Here is a 21901-nt window from a genome sequence, read left to right as displayed (position 1 = left end):
TTACCTTAGTTACCTCCCCTTTGTTATCTACACTCAAAAAAATAACTCATTGGATGAACTCGATTAAATTGTGGGCAGAATTTCCATCCAATAAATATATGTAACCCCAACCTAACACAATTCCATCGATTCAATATAATGTATTTGAGTTCATCTACCATTTTTTTTTAAAGTTGGTCCAGCTGAAACTAAATTCATCTATCTAATGAAATTGAATTGAGTTACCTCTACATATTTGTGTCAAAGAGAGCTAAACAAAAGTGATTATATTAAAGTAGTTAAAATAAATTGTGTTTGTTCAACCTAAAAATATATGGTTAATTGAAAATGAATTATTCAAAAATCCCCCCCCCCCCCCACCCCTATAACCCCATATAACATACATGAGACATTACCTGTTTGAGGTGCTTTTATTTAAACCCAACCGGATCATTAGTGCAGCCAAAAGATGATTTATTTCGAACAAGACTTACAAGAGCAATAAGTAAGTATTAGTAGTATTCTTCAATAGAGGTCCTCAAAAGGTCAATAGAGCTCTGAATACAACGTGCATATGCACATGCTCAAAATACAACTGTGCTCATGCACGCAAACATTTGAAAAAATTAAAATCAGGGAGGAGCAGACCAACAGACCAATGCTCTATTATTTATGGCTCAAAGCTCAGTTAAAAAAGTTTAAGCAGTTGATACAGCAGTTGATTTTCAACTGCTGTATTTTGGTATTGAGCCTGTGTCCATCCAGATTCATGAGGATCTGGACGAACTCAAAAGTGTATTTCAGGTTGTCTGGGAAACATAGATAAGCATAGATAAGCCCAAACAGCATTATGAAAGCAATTGCAGCACTTCCAACATTGGTGAGGACTTTCACGCCTTCAATGACGACTCCAATGTCACCTGGCTCCTCAAACTGACGGACTGTGTGAATGCCCATAACTGTGGCAACAATGTCGTTCTCTGCGTCCTCAGAGTTGTAGTCGCTCGCTGCAGGCAGAATAGGACCAAAATGGCGCGTGCCTCTGGGCGTGGAAATAACTAGACTAAGGGCGTGGTCACCTCACCTGCGCATGCTCCCCTAATTGACATCAATCTTTTTGGGTTGAGTGGATAGGTCAGCAGCGTCAGCAGAGACGATGAATACATTTTAAGTTACGCGTGTTAAACTATTTTGGTTTCTATTTGAATTCATATATATTTCATTAGACAAATATGATATTCATTTGTCACATCTAAGAAGGGTGTGTATGCAGCTGGGCCATAACTCATACCCCACATACCTTACATTGGTACTTACATTAAATTAGTTGATAAGCACTGATAAGACTCCCTCCCGTACCAAATAGGGAGATAATAGTAGGAGACATGTCTAAACATCTCCCATCATGTAAGAGATGATTGTAGGACATGTTTCCTCGCAGGAACATGTCTCCTTGCTGGAACTCTGTTCAAACATGCCCCCTGACGTACCACTCCGAGTTCTGCACCTAAGCTCTGCTTCCCATTCTATTCAGTACATGTTGCTATTAATAAAACAGTAAACAGTAAACAATAAACAGTAAAACAAGAAGAAGAATATAACCAAGTGGTCTTTGATAAGTGCTCAATCATTCTAGCTGCTCTGTTTCTCATAAGTGCTCATTAATCATTTATTCATTAATCATTTACTTATTAGTAAGGATGTACTCATCATGGCTACACAAAAGTAGTAAAAAAGTAATAATAAAAATAGTAATTAGTAAAAAGAAATAATAAAAATAGTAAATACATTGTGACCATAAATGCCCTTTGTCTTTCACTTGAGTACCTTGGTCACCCAGGCCCACACAACACCTTCCAGGTAATCCCCTAAAGGCCCTACCACACCTCTTCCAGGTAATCCCCTAAAGGCCCACAGGAATACGTTATGCTTTCTGTCTCTTGGACTCCACCATATCAACCTTACTTGACAACACACACACACACACACACACACACACACACACACACACACACACAGAGCATACACACACACATACACACACACACCTACACCAGGTCTTCACGCAGGCATACACATGCATTAAGAGACACATCTTTCTTCTGACAAGTTGTGAAATGGAGCCTTATCAACCTATCCATCTAACTATCTATCGATCTCGCTCTCTTACCCTCTCTCTCGCTCTCTCTCTCTCTCTCTCTCTCTCTTTCTAATCCCTTGTCTAATTAAGCCACCATTAGCCTGACATCACCAGGCCAGGTCACAAGTGAGTATTAGTCCTGAATACTTTGTTCAATTTAAATTTCTATGTTATCTGCAGACCGAAAGGCGAAAGGTAGGTGACTAATCAGAGCAAAGCAACGTGTGACACATAAACGGCAGCCATCGTGGTTGTTTTTGACAACACCTCAACAGCGCTCCCATTGGCCGCTTCTCTGTTCAGTCGCGGAATCAAAGCCCTTGTTAGATACTCGGCTGTGATTGGCCGGCCCGGGCCAGGGCTGCTGGGTATCTGGGCGGGAGAGTGCATATGCCAGAGCAAAACATTAAATGAGCTTGCAGATTCCTCTGGGTTCCCAATCTTGGTCACCATGGCGATGGAACCAGATCAAAGCAAAGTGGCCACCAGGCATTCCTCCCTCCACCCTCCCCCCCTGCCTCCTTCCTCCTGGAGGAGGTGGAGGAGGTCCCAAGGCGTTTCTTCTTTCCGTACCAGAGTGGAGATGTGGTACACCCTAGGTCTGTCCTCGGGGGGGAGATCAGCGTGCCCCCCCCCCCCCCCCCCCCCTGCCTCTTGGCTCTCTGGGGGGACGGGACAGCTAGCGTGCCCTCCCCTCAATCTCTTAGGGGGGCGGGGGGGGGGGGGGGGGGGAGACAGCTAGCGTGCCCTCCCTGCCCCCTCAATCTCTTAGGGGGGCGGGGGGGGGGGGGGAGACAGCTAGCGTGCCCTCCCTGCCCCCTGGATCTCCTGTGGGGGGGACCCCTGGCTCTCTGGGGGAATAGAGGAGTTGGGATGAACCAGACACAGACCGAGTGGCTGAGGGAACAGTATTCTATTGGAGGGAGCGAGGCGGAGAGGGGGGAGGTGAGGGAGAGACGGAGGGAGAGAGAGGGAGAGGGAGAGGGAGATAAGGGGAGAGGGAGGGAGATAGGGGGAGAAGGTGGGAGAGAGGGAGATAGGGGGAGAGGGTGGGAGGGAGGGAAAGAGGGAGCAAGGGAGATGGGGGGAGAGAGGGAGGCAGGGATAGATAGATAGACAGACGGCGGTGGGAACAGTGTTCTTATCTCCGTGCCCCACATGGACGATAGAGCGGCCCTGATGGACAGGAGGAGGAGTGTGTGTCTGGACCTCTGTTCTCCTCTCCTCCGTGTGATTCTCATCGTCCCTCAGACAACACACCCTTGAGGGTCTCTTGGAGCGGAGACGGGGACTGATGGCCTAACGTTTCCCTCCAGAGGTTGTCCTTAGGTCTGGCTCCAGAGGACGGCCTCTTATCTTAAGGAGGAGCTTGCTGTGTGTGTGTGTGTGTGTGTGTGTGTGTGTGTGTGGGGGGGGGCGTTTATGTATGCGTGTGATTGATTGTGTGTGTGTGTGTATGTGTTTGTCTGTGTGTGTGTATCTTTATGTATACGTGTGAGTGTTTGTGTGTGTATGAGTGTGTTAGTGTCTGTTTGTGTGTGTGTGTGTGTGTGTGTTAATGTATGCGTGTGTGTGTTTGTGTGTGTGTGTGTGTGTGTGTGTAAGTCATTGTGTGTTCAGTGTAAGCGCTGCAAAGCCCTAGAGCGCTCTCCTTTTTACCGTTTGTCAAAATATAACGACAAGATAAAATAAAATGAAGAGCGTTTACCTGCAAGGAAGCGACTGAAGGTTGGAGGAATAATTGCAGACTGTGTTTAGTTCTTTAAAAGAGTGTCAGGCTTCAGATGTCTCCTCTGCAAGAGTGAGAGGCCAGTTCTCCCTCTAGCAAACCTGCTCAGGGCTAGGACCGCTTCACAAAGATGGGATGGATCCTCTTCAGCAACCTGTCATTTACAGTCATCTTCTACCCAGTACTACGACAGCACACACAGAACACCACTCGCACACACAAACACACACACACTCGCACGCACAAACACACACACTCGCACACACAAACACTCACACACATACGTAAACAAACACTCACACACACATAAGCACTCATATGCAAACATAAACACACACTCACACACACATATATATTCAGCTGTCTCTGGTCTACAGTGTGAGTGCGGATGAATCTTAGTGTGGATCTCTACTGTGTGTGTGTGTGTGTGTGTGTGTGTGTGTGTGTGTGTGTGTGTGTGTGTGTGTGCGTATGTGTCCACTGGGGTTTGTCAGGCTTTTGTGGTCGATATGGATCTGTGTTTGTGTGTGTGTGTGGGTGGATTGTTTTTCTTTGTATCTGAATACTTCAATGTCTCTTGTGTGTGTGAACACCTTGCATTTGTGTGTGTGGTGGGGAGGGGGGTTCTGTGTGGTTAAGTGGGTCTGCATGTGTTTGTTTGTAGGTTTGTGTGTGTGTGTGTGTATTTCTGCGCCTCACTCATGTTCTGCCATTGATTTGCTAAGAGAGCTTTCACCCCAACACCACTATCTCCCCTCTCTCTCCCCTCTCTCTCTCTCTCTCTCTGTCTGTCACGGCCCCCCATTCATCTCTGTGTTGGCAGTAAGCCGGGCTGACGGCTGCTTAATGGGGATGAGAGTTCCACTACGTGACACTGACACCTCGTCCAGTCCACTGGGAGAGCCCCATGGGTGATGCCACTAAAGGGGTCCATTTTAATTTAAATGGCTGGTAATGACTAATCAACATCACACCTGGTGGTATAAATGCCCTTTAGCGGACAGCTACATTACCACACTACATTCTACGTTCATCAGCTGGTACATTGTATTGTATTGTTGTACGCCCCAGGCACTTAAAAATAGTACTTAACATTGTGTAGCATCTTATCCTAGCTATCTTTGTTGTATACGGGGAAGGGGTTAACCTAACGATTGTTAGTGCCTGGCACTTGGTTCTATGAACATCCTTACTGTACTGACAGAGATATATTGTTGTTTCTCTTCTTCTGACAAATGTACTTATTGTTGGCGCTTTTGATAAAAGCGTCTGCTTACGCCCTGAATGTAAATGTACAGTCCCCTGGTTGTTATTGGCTGGTGGGCTGATCCACCCCTCACACATCAGGATGGACTCTCCCGTTGTCCCTTGAGATGATCCCGGTTGTGATGTCACTAATGTGTCGGTTTCTAAGTGGATTGTAGTCGCTAATCAACATCACACCTGGTTCTAAACAGGAGCCCTTTAAAGCCTGCCTGTGTGGGCCTTGAGATGCCTTCAGACCTCTACACCTCGTGGCTTAACTTAAGTTCTCTGGAGCTGCATGTATCTTTTCTATGTATTTATGAGAGGCTTTCATCTAAAGGAGCCGACAAGGGAGGCAGTGATCAATCAAAGTATACAATCGATATCGGAACGGCTACAAAAAATAGTGAGTGCTGCACAAGCACATTTACAAAGAACCGCTGGGGAGAAATCGGAGCAGCTCAGGAAAAGTGCATGATGGGAGATTAGGAGAGGCATCACAACAAAGTTCTGAACACGAGAGTTAAAAACAGCAGTAGTCATCTCCTCAGATGTTTGAGGTCTATAGGGTTCTGACGGGGGGGCGGCATGCGGCTCAGGAGGTAGAGTGGGGTGGGAACCGGAAGGTTGCTAGTTTGATCCCCTGCTCACCTGGCAGAGCACCTCACCCTGACTGCTCCCGACGATCTGGCTGTCGCCTTGCATGGCTGACTCCGCCGTTGGTGTGTGAATGTGTGTCTAAATGGGTGAATGTAAGGCAGTATTGAAAAGCGCTTCGAGTGGCCACTGGTTAGAAAAGCACTTTTTAAATGCAGTTAATTAACCATGACACCTATAGGGAGCTAGGTAGGGAGCTAGGCAGAGTGCTAGGGAGGGAGCTAGGTAGGGAGCTATGTAGGGAACTAGTTAGTACCAGGTGGCTCCATGGCCTGTCAGGAGGAGAGACTGCTCTGGTCTGCCCGGTGCAGCGCCAGACGTTGGTATTAACGACATTCATAAACAACACTATCTGTCCTCACTGTCCGGTATAATCCATACTGCCAGTGTGTGTGTGTGTGTGTGTGTGTGTGTGTGTGCGTGCCTGCAAGCATTTGTGTGTGCATTTGTGTGTCTCTGCATGTATGCGTGTGGGCTTGCGAGCATGTGTGTGTGTCTGCGTGTGTGTCTGGGCCAGTCTATTTGTGTGTGTGTGTGTGTGTGTGTATGTGTGTCCCTGCGAGTATTTTTGTGACCTCTGTGACCTTTGACCCCTGTGACCTCTGACCCCTGTGACCGCTGACCCCTCAGGTTCCTGGGCGTGCCCCCGGGCCGAGGGAGCTGCCCGCTGACCGGCCCGCTGCCCTTTGACCTCATCTACACCGACTACCACGGCCTGCAGCACATGAAGCAGCACATGGGCCTGTCCTTGAGGAGACACAAGTAGGACCTGTCTGTCTGTCTGTCTGTCTGTGTCTTATTCATGATATATTTCACTGAATTCATGAGTTAAATGTCTCACTGACTCCCCCCCCTCCCCCCCCCTCCCCCACGGAGCCCCCCCCCCCCCCCCCTCTGCCTCCTGAACTCCTCAGGACGGATCGCTCCCGGAAATGTAAACCCCCTGCCCGGGCGCCGCACATATTCTAATTTCCTGGTCCTCTGCTGACTGGTCCCCATCAGATCTCGCCCATTGATTTCCGCTCCGGGGTTGAATTTACAGTGCTGATTAAGTCTGAAGGGCGACCGCAGTCCAGCATCCTACACCCTCCCTCCCTTAGCCCACAAAAAAACACTTGCATCTTTCTCCTTTTTCCTCATTCTCAATCGCGCTCTCTCTGCTCACCCTCTCTCACTCTCTCTCTCTCTTTCTCTGCTCGCCCTCTCTCTCGCCCCCTCCCTCGTCCTCTCTTGCCCTCTACCTCACCCTCCTTCTTGCTCTCTCTATCTCACCCTCTCTCTGCTCGCCCTCTCTCTTGCACTCTCTATCGCCCCTTCTCTGCTCGCCCTCTTTCACCCTCTCTATCTCTCTGCTCGCCCTCTCTCACCCTCTCTCTCACTCTGCTCGCCCCCTCTCTGCTTACCTTCTCTCGCTCTCTCTCTCGCCGTCTCTGCTCGCCCTCTCTCACCCTCTCTCTCGCTCTCTCCCTCGCCCTCTCTCTCGCCCTCTCTCTCGCCCTCTGTCTCGCCCTCTCTCTCGCCCTCTCTGTTCGCCCTCTCTCTGCTCTCTCTCTGCTCCCTCTCCCTGCTCTCTCTCTGCTCTCTCTCTGCTCCCTCTCCCTGCTCTCTCTCTCTCTGCTCGCCCTCTCTCTCGCCCTCTCTCCGGCGGGATGAGGAGACAAAGCGATGCATCATGTCCTCGCGTGTGGACGCTGATAAACCCGAGGCCTCTGATTGGTCCGCGGCTCGTGTGGACGCACAACCGCTTCAGAGGGAGGTGAATAATTTACGTTCTCCGATTCAAGGAGACTCGGGGAGGGAGACGATGCAGATATGACATGAATACACACACACGGCTCTGTATAGGCACACACACGCACACACACACACACACACACACACACACACAATCGTACACCCTCACACACAAGTACATGTACGTCTACACACAGACTTTGTACTCCTGCTCACAAGAACACACCAAAGCACATGCTCATATACAGGCACATACACATATGTTTGACTACACACACACACACACACACACACACACACACACACACACACACACACACACACACACACACACACACACATACACACACACATTGGGTACTCAAGTTGGCACAAACGTACACACTCATATGCACGCAAACACACACAGACCCAAGCACACAGACGCACACACACACACACACAGTCACCAATGCACACACTCATACACACCATCCACACACACACACACACAACCTTCCGCACCGACACACACACTTTGAAAGTGTTTTTGTATTTTCCCTTCCATATATTTCCGGGGGGGGGTTGGAGATTATCACAGGTCAGGGGGGCTAACGGGATTACGGGCTAACACGCCCACATGTACGGGCTACCACCTCCACCTCCCCCACCTCCACCTCCACCTCCACCTCAGCCCAGCACGGTGAGCCCAGGCTGGGGCAGGAGTCGGGGCCGGGGATGGGGGTCATCCATCACAGCTGACGTCTTCACTAGCAAGGAGCGCAAAAATAGAGAAATGAAAAATAGATATCGCGGGAGAGAAAACAGAGACAGAGAGAGAAGTGGGGACTGCTGTTAGCTGCAGATGACCCTCGTAACTCATCCCATTTCAACCGATGTGACGGGAATCTTTAAAACATGAAATTGTTTGCATGGTCGGTTCTTTTTCTCCCCTGGTGATTTAGTTCTGCCCGAGGTGATTCTCTGCGTTGTCTCGCAGAATCAAAGGTTGTTGTCGTTGTCGTCCAGTGTTTGGATGTCGGTTGATTTACCTCTTTGTTCATTTCTGGCACTCGAACGATTAATCAATTGAGAAAATAAAACTAGCCTTCAAATGTCATGGCCGGCCACGCTTTTATTTTGTCAGGACTTTTTCCAGGCCATTCCTCATATCAAGCCACTCGCTTTTATTTTGGGGCAGGGTTGTGCTGGGGCTAGAGGATTGGACTACACTCTACTCTACCTACTACACTAGGTTCATGGTTTGAATCCCAATGTCTACAGTCTACCTGTAGACCTCCTGGAGAAAGATGCCCCCTGACCCCTACCTGCTCTTTGATGACTGTTAACCCCTACCTGCTCCTTAATGACTGTCAATCCCCCCCCCCACCTGCTTCTTGTGACTGTTAATCACCCTACCTGCTCTGACTGTTAATCACCCTACCTGCTCTGACTGGTAATCACCCTACCTGCTCTGACTGGTAATCACCCTACCTGCTCTGACTGGTAATCACTCTACCTGCTCTGACTGTTAATCACCCTACCTGCTCTGACTGGTAATCACCCTACCTGCTCTTTGATGATTGCTTCTGAAATCACTGACAACATGTTGCTTGTGACAGTAGTCATTGTTTATCGTTTGCTCCTTGTGTGGTCTCTCCTCCTTGTTTTATTTCAAACCTGTGATTTATTGTCCTCGGTTCCTTCAAAATTATTTAAAAAAATAAGTAAATGTCATACCGGGCTGTGCTTTTATTTTGTCGCCCTATGGCAGGTGCCACATCCGGGTGATTGACACGTTTGGCACGGAGCCGCCTTACAACCACGAGGAGTACGCCACACTCAACGGCTACCGCACCAACTGGGGCTACTGGAACCTCAACTGCAAGCAGTTCATGACCATGTTCCGTAGGTGGAGGACTTTTATTGTGAAACGTCTGCACCATGTGGAAGTGGTAGCAACAGTAATGTCCTTATCGTTGTATTTCATATTTTACACAACAACACAGTGCCCTTGCATATAACACACACACACACACACACACACACACACACACACACACAAACGTCCAGCTGTGTTCACGCTCGTCGCCTTTACATTCCCATAGCCTCCTCTCCCCCCACCGCTCTTATGATAAAACACGTCCTGCAATCAGCAGCTAGTGCGCTAAAGCGCCGCGGGGTGCTAGCATTCACGCGCAGCTGCTCTGTGAGCCAGACAGGAAACTGATTGTTGTGTTTATTTGACCTCCTGCCGCTGGATGCATTTCTTTCCTGCCACGCCAGCGCTGTAGCCCATAAAGCAACTGTTAGCCTCTTCAGTGCTCTACACGCTCAGACAGCAGCAGCACATCATTAGCCAGCACGTCATTAGCCTCTCCGCTGAAGGCAACCGCTAACCTAACTTGAGTTTAGCTGCATTGCGTGTAAGCTACGATGCTGACCAATCACGCGAGGCTTTGTGCTGCGGAGGGGCTTTGCGAGAGCTGGAGGAACGCAAGGAGAGATGGGTTTCTACCGCTGTGGTGGAGATTAGCAGGCACTGACACTGCCAGGGTTAGGGGTTTGAACCCTCGCTGGAGGCCATCTGTGCTCAGAACATACGCCCTCGTGGTATCGTACGACGCTTTGGATAAAAGCATACACCGAATGCCACATGTTGACTTATTATATTTATAATTTCCTTCAATACAGTTTTTAAATGTCAATAATCATTTCCAAATGAATCCGACAAGGCATGGAGGCATGTATATATATATACATATATATATATATATATATATATTTAAACTTTAGATATATCGTGGCCATCCCACCTGCCCCCCACAGCTTGGAAACCACTGATCCCAGCACATCACCATGGCAACACATGCCATTTAAGCCCCCTGAACCAGTTGTGATGCGTCACACACGATGCGTTTCAGGCCGTCTCTTCGCCGCCATGAGTACGGTGTTGCGGTGCGTCAGGCGCCGCCGCCGCCTTTATTAGGGGATGGCAGGCCGGGCCCTGGAGATAACGATGATTGAAGACCTGACAGAAGACCCCACCCGAGCCAGACCCCACCCCCCCCCCCCCCCATCTGGAGCCCGTCCATGGACCAATAGCTCGCTCCCGGACCAATAGCGTCGCTCTGGAGGAAAGGCGGGGTTGATGGTGCGCACCGCGATGGTTTCAACAACGCCCTCGTGATGCAGTGTTGTGTTTTATTGCGGTAGAGCGCGTGCGCCTTTTCAAGACGCACTTGAAAAGCGAGCCGTAAAATGTAACGATGAGTGAAGTCCTGCGTTTCGTGTGATTCACGGCCATGCTCGGGGGCGGCATGCGGCTCAGGAGGAAGAGCGGGTTGGCTGGTAACCGGAAGGTCGCTGGTTCGATCCCCGGCTCCTCCTAGCTGAGGGTTGAGGTGTCTCTGAGCGAGACACCTCACCCTAACTAAGGCTGTCCCCTTGCGTGGTGTGTGAATGATGTGTGCATGAATGGGTGAATGTTAGGCACTATTGTAAAGCGCTTTGAGTGGCCACTGGTTAGAAAAGTGCGGTATAGATGCAGTCCGTTTATCATTTACCGAGTGATTGATGGCCCGCTTCACAAGGTGAAACCAGAATGCGTTGCGCTAACCCAACACATCATCTCTTCACCCGGCTGTATGACCTTTCTGATTGGTTGATTGTCTATCGATTCCTGTATAATGAGTTAATTTCTGACCTAATCCCTGATTATGGAAGAACAACAGAAACATGGACAAACAATGTATTAATGATCGCTCCCTTCAAGTGTTCACTATTGATCGCGCATTACATGTGATCGCTCAAAGGTTATTGATCGGCCATCTCACGCCGCTGTGTGTGTGTATGTGTGTGTGTGTGTGTGTGTCTCTGTGTGTGTGTGTGTATGTCTCTGTGTGTGTATGTGTATGTGTATGTGTGTCTGTGTGTGTGTGTGTGTCTCTTTGTGTGTGTGTGTGCGTGCGTGCATGCGCACGTGTCCGCACAGCGCACACGCCCGATAACTCGTTCATGGGCTTCGTGGCGGAGGAGGTGAACGAGACGGAGCGGCGGAACGTCCAGAGGAGCACGGCGGACCAGATGGCCCTGGTGTACGGGAAGGAGGCCAGCATGTGGAAGGTGAACACACACACCCACACACACACACACACACACACACACACACACACACACGGTTGAAGCCCTAAGTGCGTGTGTGTGTGGGAAGGGAAGCTTTGACTCAGGATTTAGTTTCCCCCGACTCAGCACTGGTTGGTAGCGGGGGTCCTGACCCTCTGAGGAAGTCTGCCGGGTATGAGGTGACGGGCGCGGTGGGGGGGGGGTGGTCGCCTCCACCCAGGTGGGGGTGACGGGCGACGGGGTGTGGTTGTGAGGTGACGTGTCCGGGGGGGGGGGGGGGGGGTCCCTCCAGTGGGGCGGAGGTGTTTGAAGTGTTTGCAGAGAGTGGCGGCTCCCTGGCAGAGCGCTGGATGCTCTCCGGAGGCAGACGAGGCTCCTCTTGTCTGGAGGAGAAACAAACGATGAAACGGAGAGAGAGACACAGAGCCGGGGGTTTGCTGCGACTGTAAACACCAGCTTGGTTCCACACCCGCTTGGTTTCACACTCCGCCGGCAACTAGGCTGCTTTTTCTAACTTTTTTTCCGTTACAGGTATAGGATTCACTATACTTACACGACTTTGAGGATAAAGCAACAAACAACTAATATTACATATTCTCTCCCTCGCTTCGCTTGCGCTCCCTCCCTCTCTCCCTCTCTCCTCCTTGTTCTCTCGCTCTCCCTCTCTCACCCTCGCTCCCCCTTGTTCTGTATCTCTCCCTCTCTCACCCCCTCTCCCCTCTCGCTCGCTCGCTCTCTCTCTCTCTCTCTCTCTCTCTCCCCTGTTCCGGTTTTTCCCTCCTCTATGTACTCCCATCGTCTGTTCATACATTCCTGGTTTATATCCCATCCCACAATGCACCTGTGATGGCTCCACACAGCTCGGAGATTTTGTTTTGATGGCAGTTGTTGTCACGTGACATAACTCTCAGACGTCTTACAAACATTAATCTGCCGACATTGGTTTCCTACAGACGATAAAAGCGCCTCTACATGTCTGTGATTTAACATACATCGATATACATATTTAATAGGGACATTCCGCATGATTGAACACAATAAATATTTTACGGTTCATTCTGAACCCACACACCCAGTAAAGGAGGTAGGAGTCTACTTATGTCTCCTGGTTCCCTTTGATAATTATCATTATTAATCATAATTACATGACTATATTGTTATTTTTATTCAGATAAAAAGAAATCTGGAATATCCAATCAAAGCGATTATTGTTGCAACGTCAGCTTCTAACCACCCTATCACTACACAGAGTCTCCATACACACATGACGCAGAGATACGGGGACAACCTTACCTGCGGGCCCCCAGCGGACCTGCAGCCCCGGGGGGGTCATGCGGGCCCCTGGGGGGTCCTGGGGTGCGGGTTATGAGGAGTGTCGCCTCTCCAAGGGCTCTCAGTGTAAAGAATGGTGCACACAGGTGTTGGACTCAAAAGCACCACTCAGAAGCAAAAGGTCAGGATAATAAGGGTTCTCCTCACTGGTAGAAAAAGGTTGGTACACAGGTCATCAGTTCGATGATCGGGAGCAATAACTCCGGCAGGGAGAGGGCAAAAGGCGTAGTCGGGGAGAACAAGCAGGAATCACAAACCAGGAGCGTTTGACCCAGAGGAACAAAGATGAACTTGAACAGAAGGAGGGAAACACATCGACTGAATGCACTAGTCAGTGTCCTGGCAATTTGTTATGCTAGTGTCCATATGAACCTCATTGTGCCTGTGTTCTGGGTGAAAAATTTAGTTTCGAGGGTTTGACTCCCAGCTGAAAGGTTCTGAGTTCGTAAACCAAGTCTTGCAGCGAGAGGCCATCACCCGTGGTCCCCAATCGCTTTCGGCACCTGACCCCATTCCCGGCTTGCTTTGGAGTTAAATGTCAGCTGAATGAAGGAGTGTGTTCATAGTTCATCTTGGCTTCTTCCTTCTCCCCCAAAAGGTGTTAGGTTTCGTCAAATAGTTGGACATCTGGAAGAGATAGCCTATGCTAAGTTTATGGATATGTTATGGAAGCTAAATGTAATTTTGGAAAATCTTGGATAAACAAGTCGTCTGTTCATGACTGCTACAACTAGTTCCCTCAGCAAGGTATTTGTGTGTGTGTGTGTGTGTGTGTGTGTGTGTGTGTGTGTTTATATTTTCTTTCTAATTACTCTTGGCAAGGGAAAGTGTGCAAATCAAAAGTTGGGCAGTAAAGATTTTCGGTGGCCTTGGACCGAAAACAGACTGCAGCTCTCCTGCTGAACATTTATGAAACATTTATATCTTGATGATTTACTAAATATTTCATAGCCCAGCGCCAGAAAGCCTCCAATAGCAGCCAGAATTAAATAAATTAATATAATGCAGCTTCACATGCTGGAATACAGTTTTTACTCATTTCGTTTTTAAACATTCCCATACTGCCGAAACTTAAAATCATATTTCTAACTGCTACTACTTAAACTACTTCTCTTCACATACTACTTTCAAGAATATCCACCAGCCTATGTTTAGAGTCCCAGTTTAACATTAAAGGATTTTTAAAAATTGAATAAGGAGCAGAAGAGAATATTTATATGATTGTTGTTGACACTTACAAGACGCTGAGATCAAAGCACGAAGCGATGAGGAGAGATGGAGGCAGCCGAAGAGATGATGACTCTTTTAGTATTCTCTTCATTTATCCCTCGCACACATGCACACACACACACACACACACAAGCATGCCACACGCACGCACGCACGCAGGCAGGCACTGACACAACCGCACACCGACAGACAGACAGACACACACACACACACACACACACACACACGCACACTAACACACTAACACACAATGACACACACACACACACACACACACACACACAATGACATGCACACGCACACACACACACACACACATACACATACACACAATGACACGCACACACAGACACAGACACACACACACACACATATAGACAGACAGACAAACACACACAAACACATACCCCACTGCCACTGAGCTTGTAAAAAAAAATGTTGTTTGCGCGTTGTTTGCAATTAGCCATAGAGTTGACATTTTTAGTTTTCTGCAATTTCTAACAGTGGACTCCACAGCTCCTTCTCATTAGTGTTGCTGGGCCCAGTGTAGCCTAGCGTAGGCTAGCATAGCGTCACAGCTCATTTGATCAGGCTAAGCTCCTTCTCATTAGCCTTCCAAAACACAGTATAGCATAGCGTAGCCTAGCCTAGCCTAGCACAGTTCATTTGATCAGGCTAAGCTCCTTTTCATTAGCGTTGCTGTGCCCAGTGTAGCCTAGCGTAGCCTAGCATAGCCTAGCATAGCCCACACGCTAACCCTAACCTTCCTTGACTTCTCTGTAGTGCTTCTGGTCTTTGGGCCACAGAGAGAGGGCTGGTGTCAATGAGTCATGTTCATTAATGTATCCTTTAAAAGCAGACGAGTTTACAAAAATAACTTGCCAAGACGCGACGCAACTTCATGGGGGATTTAGGGCATTAACTCTGAGCCAGAATGTTCTAAAGAGGCTGAATTCACGTCTGGCCTTTAGAGTCACTTTTGATCAATCGTAATAAAAAAGTATAATATAACAAAGACACACATCCTGAATAATTAGAGCTTCAATCAGTATCAGCTTCAATACATTTTTGCTGAGTACATTTCAAAGATTTGCCTAAAATAGGACCCAGTATGTTTGGTTTATTTAAAACTGACATCTATGGGCCAAACTTTGTGAGAAGTTAAAATCATGCATATTGATATCCCCCTATGGGTGCCTTATGTTTCCCTCTCTGTACTCAACCTTAGCTACTCTGCCCCAATCTGCCCTGTGCCCCATTGGTTCTTCAAACTACGGGTTCTACTATTCTGCTTTGAGTTTTCTCAACCTCACTTGTAAGTTGCTTGGGTTAAAAGCGACTGCCAGATGATTCCACAGGATGTTATTTTGGGGCAGTCTGTCGTGTTCAACTCCCAGCTCAAAGGGTCTGGGTTCGGTTCCCCATTTCCCTTTATGACCTGTATCAGTTCACTGTAAGTCATCTTGTTTAAAGCATCTTTCATCTACATTTACATTTACATTGAGGGCATTTCATAGACGCTTTTAACTAAAGCGACTTACAATAATTATATTTGTCAGAAGTAGTGTTGCTTTCATCAACGAAAATTATGACTAAATATCGTCGTCAATTAACCTTTATCACGTGAGGAAAACGAGACGAGACGCAACGAAAATGCTGGTCATGTGACGATAACGATAATTAAATATATAATGCAATATTGTAGACTAATAAAAACGAGACTAAATGTGGTTTACAAAATAAAAACTATGCTAAAATGTGTCTTCATTTTCGTTGACCAAAACGAGGGGAGACAAAATGTTATAACGTTGTTTCGTCTCGTTTAGTCGCTGGGCGACGTCACTTCCTCAATCCCCACTCGCGGGGATTTAGATTCAGAAGATGCAGCTGCGGTGGGTTAACGTCAATACCCACCGCAGCTGCATTTAAATTGACATTAACGTCAATTTATTTACAAAGTAAGTAACGTAAATACAGTAACGTAACTTATTTTTCATGTGAAAAGTAAAGTTACGCGAAACTACTGAAAATATGGTAACGAAACGTATTCCTTTTTCAATTCGGTGCAACGTTACTTTTCCCAGGGACCGATTTGACAGCGATACTGCCTTATCAGGCAGTATGCTATTGCGCAGGCACACAGCCTGCGCAATAGTCCCTTCACAAGCTCTCATTCCACACCATACAAAACAGACGCTGGTAACGTGAAGCTGTCTCTGCATCTCAGACATCGCTTCCGCAGGCATTTTCCAAAGCCAGTCCTTACGACAAAAAACACCAGCGGTGGAACGAGATAACAAACACCGTCACTGTTTACCTGTGTAAGGACATGGTTCCCTTTCAAAATGTCGATAGAAAGGGCTTTAAAGAGAGTCAAAACACTCGATCCCAGGTACGCGTTACCTGCCTGCACACACTTCAGCCAAATTGAGATTCAAAAACTATACGGCAAGGTCTGCGGCCAAGTGGAGAAAGAAATCCATACTCTCCATACTGGAAGTAACTTAAAGAAAAGATTTAGCATTTTTTTCTATTGCAGTTTTGCTCAAGAAATGTTCTTAAAATACTTCTGTACTATGTGAAATATTTCCTAGTAATACAAAAATACAGTAATAGCTGCCTAACCAGTATTATACCCCTTCAGAAGCATTTATATCGAAATTAGAATATAAAATTAACATACCGTGATATAATACCGTTACCGTCTATGCCTCAAATCATACCGTGATATAAATTTTAGTCCATACCGTACAGCCCTAATTTAAATGTATGTGTGTGTACTTCTAGCATATTTGGTTGGTAAAATAAATATGTTGTAGATCCAAAACAGAGCGTCTTCTGTGTCTGGAATGGATGTATTCTTGAGTCTATAAGGTAACAATAATATACTAATAAGATAACCTTGTTTGAATTGTAAAATGGGTTTGGCTAAATACAATCTTTGACTAAAACTAGACCAAAATTTCATCAGTTTTCGTCAACTAAAACTAGACAAAAATAGTCATGGACAATTCTGACTAAAATAAGACTAAAATGCTTAGACTTTTAGTGGACTGAAACTTGACACGACTAAAAGGAGTATGAACGTGACTAAAACGAATAAAAACTAAAATGATAGCTTGACACAAAGACTAGACTAAAACTAAAAGTAAAACAGGCCGCCAAAAACAACACTAGTCAGAAGAAGAGAAACAATAATATGTCGCCGTCGGTAGCTAGGATTAGATGCTACACAATGCTTAGTACTGTTTTTAAGTGCCAGGACATACAACATACATTAAGTGTGTAAAACTTCAGACTTAATATAAGTAACAAATACCACACCAACGATGCATCCTGGAGACTCACTCAGACTGCGTCACAAAGATCTGACCCAAAAAAGCAGCCGCCATGTTTAGATCCACAAACATCTCTGAACCAGCCTGTGTGTAAGAACACAAACCCCTTACATCTTCCCCTGTGTGACCACTGACCCCTGGTGTGTCTCCTGCAGGGCAGGGAGAACTTCCTGAGCGTGCTCCACCGCTACATGGAGGTCCACGGGACGGTGTACTTTGAGATGCAGCGGCCCCCCGAGGTGCCGGCCTTCGTGAAGAACCACGGCCTGCTGCCCCAGCAGGAGCTGCAGCTGCTGCTCAGGAGGGCCAAGGTGAGGTCCGAGGGCCAAGGTGAGGGGCTGAGGAGGGCCAAGGTTAGGGGCTGAGGAGGGTCAAGGTTAGGGGCTGAGGAGGGCCAAGGTGAGGTCCAAGGGCCAAGGTGTGGACTGAGGAGGGCCAAGGTGAGGGGCTGAGGAGGGCCAAGGTTAGGGGCTGAGGGGCTGAGGAGGGTCAAGCTGAGGGGCTGAGGAGGGCCAAGGTGAGGGGCTGAGGAGGGCCAAGGTGAGGGGCTGAGGAGGGTCAAGGTGAGGGGCCTCTCCTAGTCCCAGAAGACAGACCTTTTGTCCGACTGACCCTATTCAGCTGTAGGAGGTTGAGTTGATTTGAAGGAGGAAAACTTATTGGGTAAAGCTGTTGCATCCAGATATCGCTCCATTTTGTCTCGATCCTAACCGCTCTGTCTTCTTCTTTGTCTCAAACACCAGCTCTTCATCGGATTGGGCTTCCCCTACGAAGGCCCCGCCCCTCTGGAGGCCATAGCCAATGGCTGCGTCTTCCTGCAGCCCAAGTTTAGCCCCTCCCACAGCTCCCTCAACCACGCCTTCTTCAGAGGGAAGCCCACTTCCAGACAGGTACAGTTGAGAGATGAGGGGAGGTGAGAGGAGGTGAGGTGAGGTGAGAGGAGAGGAGGTGAGGTGAGAGAAGTTCAGGGGAGGTGAGAGGAGAGGAGGTGAGGTGAGAGGCGGCAAGGGGGGTGAGGGGAGATTAGGTAAAGGGAGGGGAGGTGAGAGGAGAGGAGGTGATGTGGGATAACTTAGAGGAGGTGAGATGAGGTAAATAGAAAGGTGAGCGGAGGTGAGCTGGGATGACGTGAGGGGAGGTGAGGTGAGCGGAGGTAATGTGAAAAAATGTGTGGAGATGAGATAGAGAGGTGAGCGGAGGTGATGTGGGATGATGTGAGGAGTGGAGAGGTAAAGAGAAAAGTGAGCAGAGGTGAGGTGAAACGATGTGAGGGGAGTTGAGGTGAATACAGCAGAGGCAAGGGCTGGAGAGATTTGTTCATTTTAGTTTAAAATCCGATTCAGAATTTAAGATACTCTTTTATTAATCCCCAAGGAAATGTCAAATAACTGGCAACTGTCAAACATTGTTATACTTTATTGACGACCACACTTTGAAACACATCAAGAGTCCCGGCATCTGAGTTAACAGCTTGAGTCGTGAACAAACACGTTGTTTTGTCAGGAGTCGACGACAGACAGTCACACAGTCACACATGTCATTGTGGATACAGACAACATCTTCTCCTCCAGATGTGTCTGCTTCCAATTAAAGAAGTTCTTCCAATCAGCGGAACTTAAGCAGCACGCACGTGCGAACATACACACGCACACTTACACACACACACACACACACACACACACACACGGTCGAGAAAGCTATAAAAAAACACTCACTCTCTCTAGCACTCCCAATCAATCAGTCAATAGCCATTATTTATCTTATAATCCTTTCAGGCAGTAAACTAGCTAATTGATTAATATATTGATTGATTTAAAGGTGATCTTTCATGCTCCGTCTCTCTCTCTGTCTCTATCTCCCCCCTCTCTCCCCCCCCTCTCTCTCTCTCCCTCCCTCCCTCTCTTCCCCCACCCCCCAGGTGTCCTCTCAGCACCCCTACGTGGAGCAGTACATCGGCCCGCCTCACGTCGTCACCGTGGACTTCAACGACTCCGTGGAGTTTGACCGCGCCGTGCGTCAGATCATGACCACCAATGTACGTTTGGTTTAGTCTCTTCCCTCTCTCCTCCTTCTCCCTCTCCCTCTTACGTCTCCCTCTCCCTCTTTCCTCTCCATCTCTCTTTCCTCTCCATTTCTCTCTTCCCTCTCCCTCTCCCACTCTCTCTTCCCTCTCCCTTTCTCCTCTCCCTCTCTATCTCCCTCTCCCTCTCTCATCTCTTCCCTTCTCTCTCTTTGTTGGAGTGTGTGTGGAGGATGGCTTGTTCAAGCATTCAACCCCTCTGGCACTGGACTAAACCAAGGTTATTCTAGGGGTTAGGGGAGTTTGACCCCCATCTGATCTGGGATCTTGGTTCAAACCCTGATATCTACAGAGAGCAGCAGGCGTCAGAGAGATGCGCCCCACCCCCCCCATCTGCTCCTTAATGAAACGCGTGTCTGTTAAATGATCGTATAAAACAATTATAATAAATAGATGAATAATTAAGTCATTCAGTTGTAAACCTAGAGTCTGGTGCTGAGCTTACCCCAGCTAGTCCTCTGTGCTTAGTGAAACGTTCCGGAATCATTAATCACTTATATTCATCCTCATCATCTGGAACGTGTAAATTACCTTCACGGTAATGATTCGGGTCTGATTACCTGTCATGGATCAATCAGATCAATCTACTGATTCCTATAGAGGCTGTGGGCGTGGAGAATCTATGCCCAAAACTAAACCCAACTCCCGGATGCACGACGTAGCGTTCTCTGAACCCCAGCGAGAACCTCGTCCTAATTCATATGTGTCGTCTCTTTAGCGGCGCGTCAACGTCCATGCGGTCGGGCGCAGCGGTTATGAATGGCTCTGCTTTGTTTAATATTGCCGTACTCTCCTCCCCGCGGCTCCGGGGCCGGCGTCAGCCTACTTACCGGCGCCCTGTTCTCCTTAATAGAGCTTTCAATCACGGCTTCTGACACCAGCCCCCCGAAAAAAGTGCTTAGCTAGCACCTGCCTCTTCCTCCTGCCGCTACGCTAATTGCTTGCGAGACAGAGCGGAGAGGAGAGGAGAGGAGAGGAGTGGAGGAGGAGAGGAGAGGAGAGGAGGAGGAGGAGAGGAGAGGAGAGAGTGGCGAGAGGAGAGAAGAGAGTGGAGAGGAGAGGAGGAGAGGGGAGAGGAGGGGAGAGGATGAGAGGAGAGAGAGGAGAGGAAGAGGAAGGAGAGAGCTAAGCTAAGCCCAGCTCAACTCAACACCTGGGCCGTGCTGGCTGGCTCCCCCCTGCTCTGACGCTACAGGTACGGAGGGAGGATAGTGCTAATCTATCAGGCTGTTCTCAATCTGTCAGCGGAGATCCACGCAGCCCGCTGGCCAGCAGTGTGCGTGGGTGTGTGTTGGTGCAGTGTGTGTGTGCACAGTAGGTGTGGGTGGGCGATTGGGCGGTTTGTGTGAGCACAATGTGTTGGTGTGGTGTGTATGTGTGTGTGTGTGTGTGTGTGTGTGTGTGTCTGTGTGTCTGTTTGTGTGTAAGTGAGGCCGTGCGTGCGGTGTGTGTGTCAGTGCGGTGTGTGTGTGTGCATGCAGTGTGTGTATGTGTGTGCGCCGGGGGCTGTGCGTGTGCGGTATGTGTGGGTTCGGTTTATGTGTGTGTGTGCGGGGGCATTGCGTGCAGGTGTGCTAATCCGGGCTGTGTTTACTGCTGAGGGGGGGAGAAATGTTGTTGACGGAGAATAGATAAACAGTAGATCAACATATAGGAGGGGGTGGAGGAGGGGGGAGGGAGAGGGCGTGGGAAGAGGGCGATGGATGAGGAAGAGAGGGAGGGAGAAGGAAGAGAGGGAGTAAGAAATAAGAGGAGAGAAGAGGAAGACTAGGTAATATAAGGAGAGTTGAAACAAGAGCGCAGAGAGAAGGGGAGGGCATAATGAGGGGGGGATGAGGTAGAGATGGGGAGGAAAGTATCAGGGAAAAGAGGAGAGACAGAATGTAGAGAGAGATGAACCATCATGTAGACTAGAGACAGAAAGAGAGATAAAGTGAGAGAGAGAGAGGCAGAGAGAAAGAAAGATTGAGAGATCATCAGAGAGTGAGAGAGATCAATAATAAGAAAGACAATACAGTGGAAGTGAAAGAGAGTTATAGATCTTGAAAAAAAGTCAGGGATAGGGAGATCATGAAGAGAGAGAGACATAGAGGTAGAGACGGGGAGAGATGAAGAGAGAGAGACATAGAGGCGGACAGAGAGAGATGAAGAGAGAGAGACATAGAGGCAGGGACAGAGAGAGAGAGAGAGATGAAGAGAGAGACATAGAGGCAGAGACAGGGGCAGAGAGATGAAGACGTAACAGGACATAACTGGGTGACTGCTCGATGCATCCACATTGACCAACAGGACACCCCATCATATCTACTGGGACCGGTCTCACAGAACCAGTT

At 48.2% G+C, this 21901-nt stretch overlaps 1 protein-coding gene across 1 annotated transcript; it reads left to right on the top strand.

The window, feature by feature from the left end:
* Positions 1-5681: 5681 nt before the first annotated feature.
* On the top strand, positions 5682-19523 carry LOC311371049 (alpha-1,6-mannosylglycoprotein 6-beta-N-acetylglucosaminyltransferase B-like; the record flags this gene model as incomplete). The annotated part of the gene is made up of 7 exons (XM_084489285.1): positions 5682-5695; positions 6381-6512; positions 9238-9371; positions 11458-11588; positions 17644-17799; positions 18232-18378; positions 19407-19523. Coding segments are annotated over 7 exons (831 nt in total), but the record flags the coding sequence as incomplete, so codon positions are not given.
* Between the last annotated feature and the right edge of the window lie 2378 nt (positions 19524-21901).

Source organism: Micromesistius poutassou (assembly GCF_964030765.1).
Source record: "Micromesistius poutassou genome assembly, contig: SCAFFOLD_4410, whole genome shotgun sequence".
NCBI classification, from domain to species: domain Eukaryota; kingdom Metazoa; phylum Chordata; class Actinopteri; order Gadiformes; family Gadidae; genus Micromesistius; species Micromesistius poutassou.
Note: the sequence above shows the minus strand (reverse complement) of the source record. Positions and strands in the feature narration are given on the sequence as shown.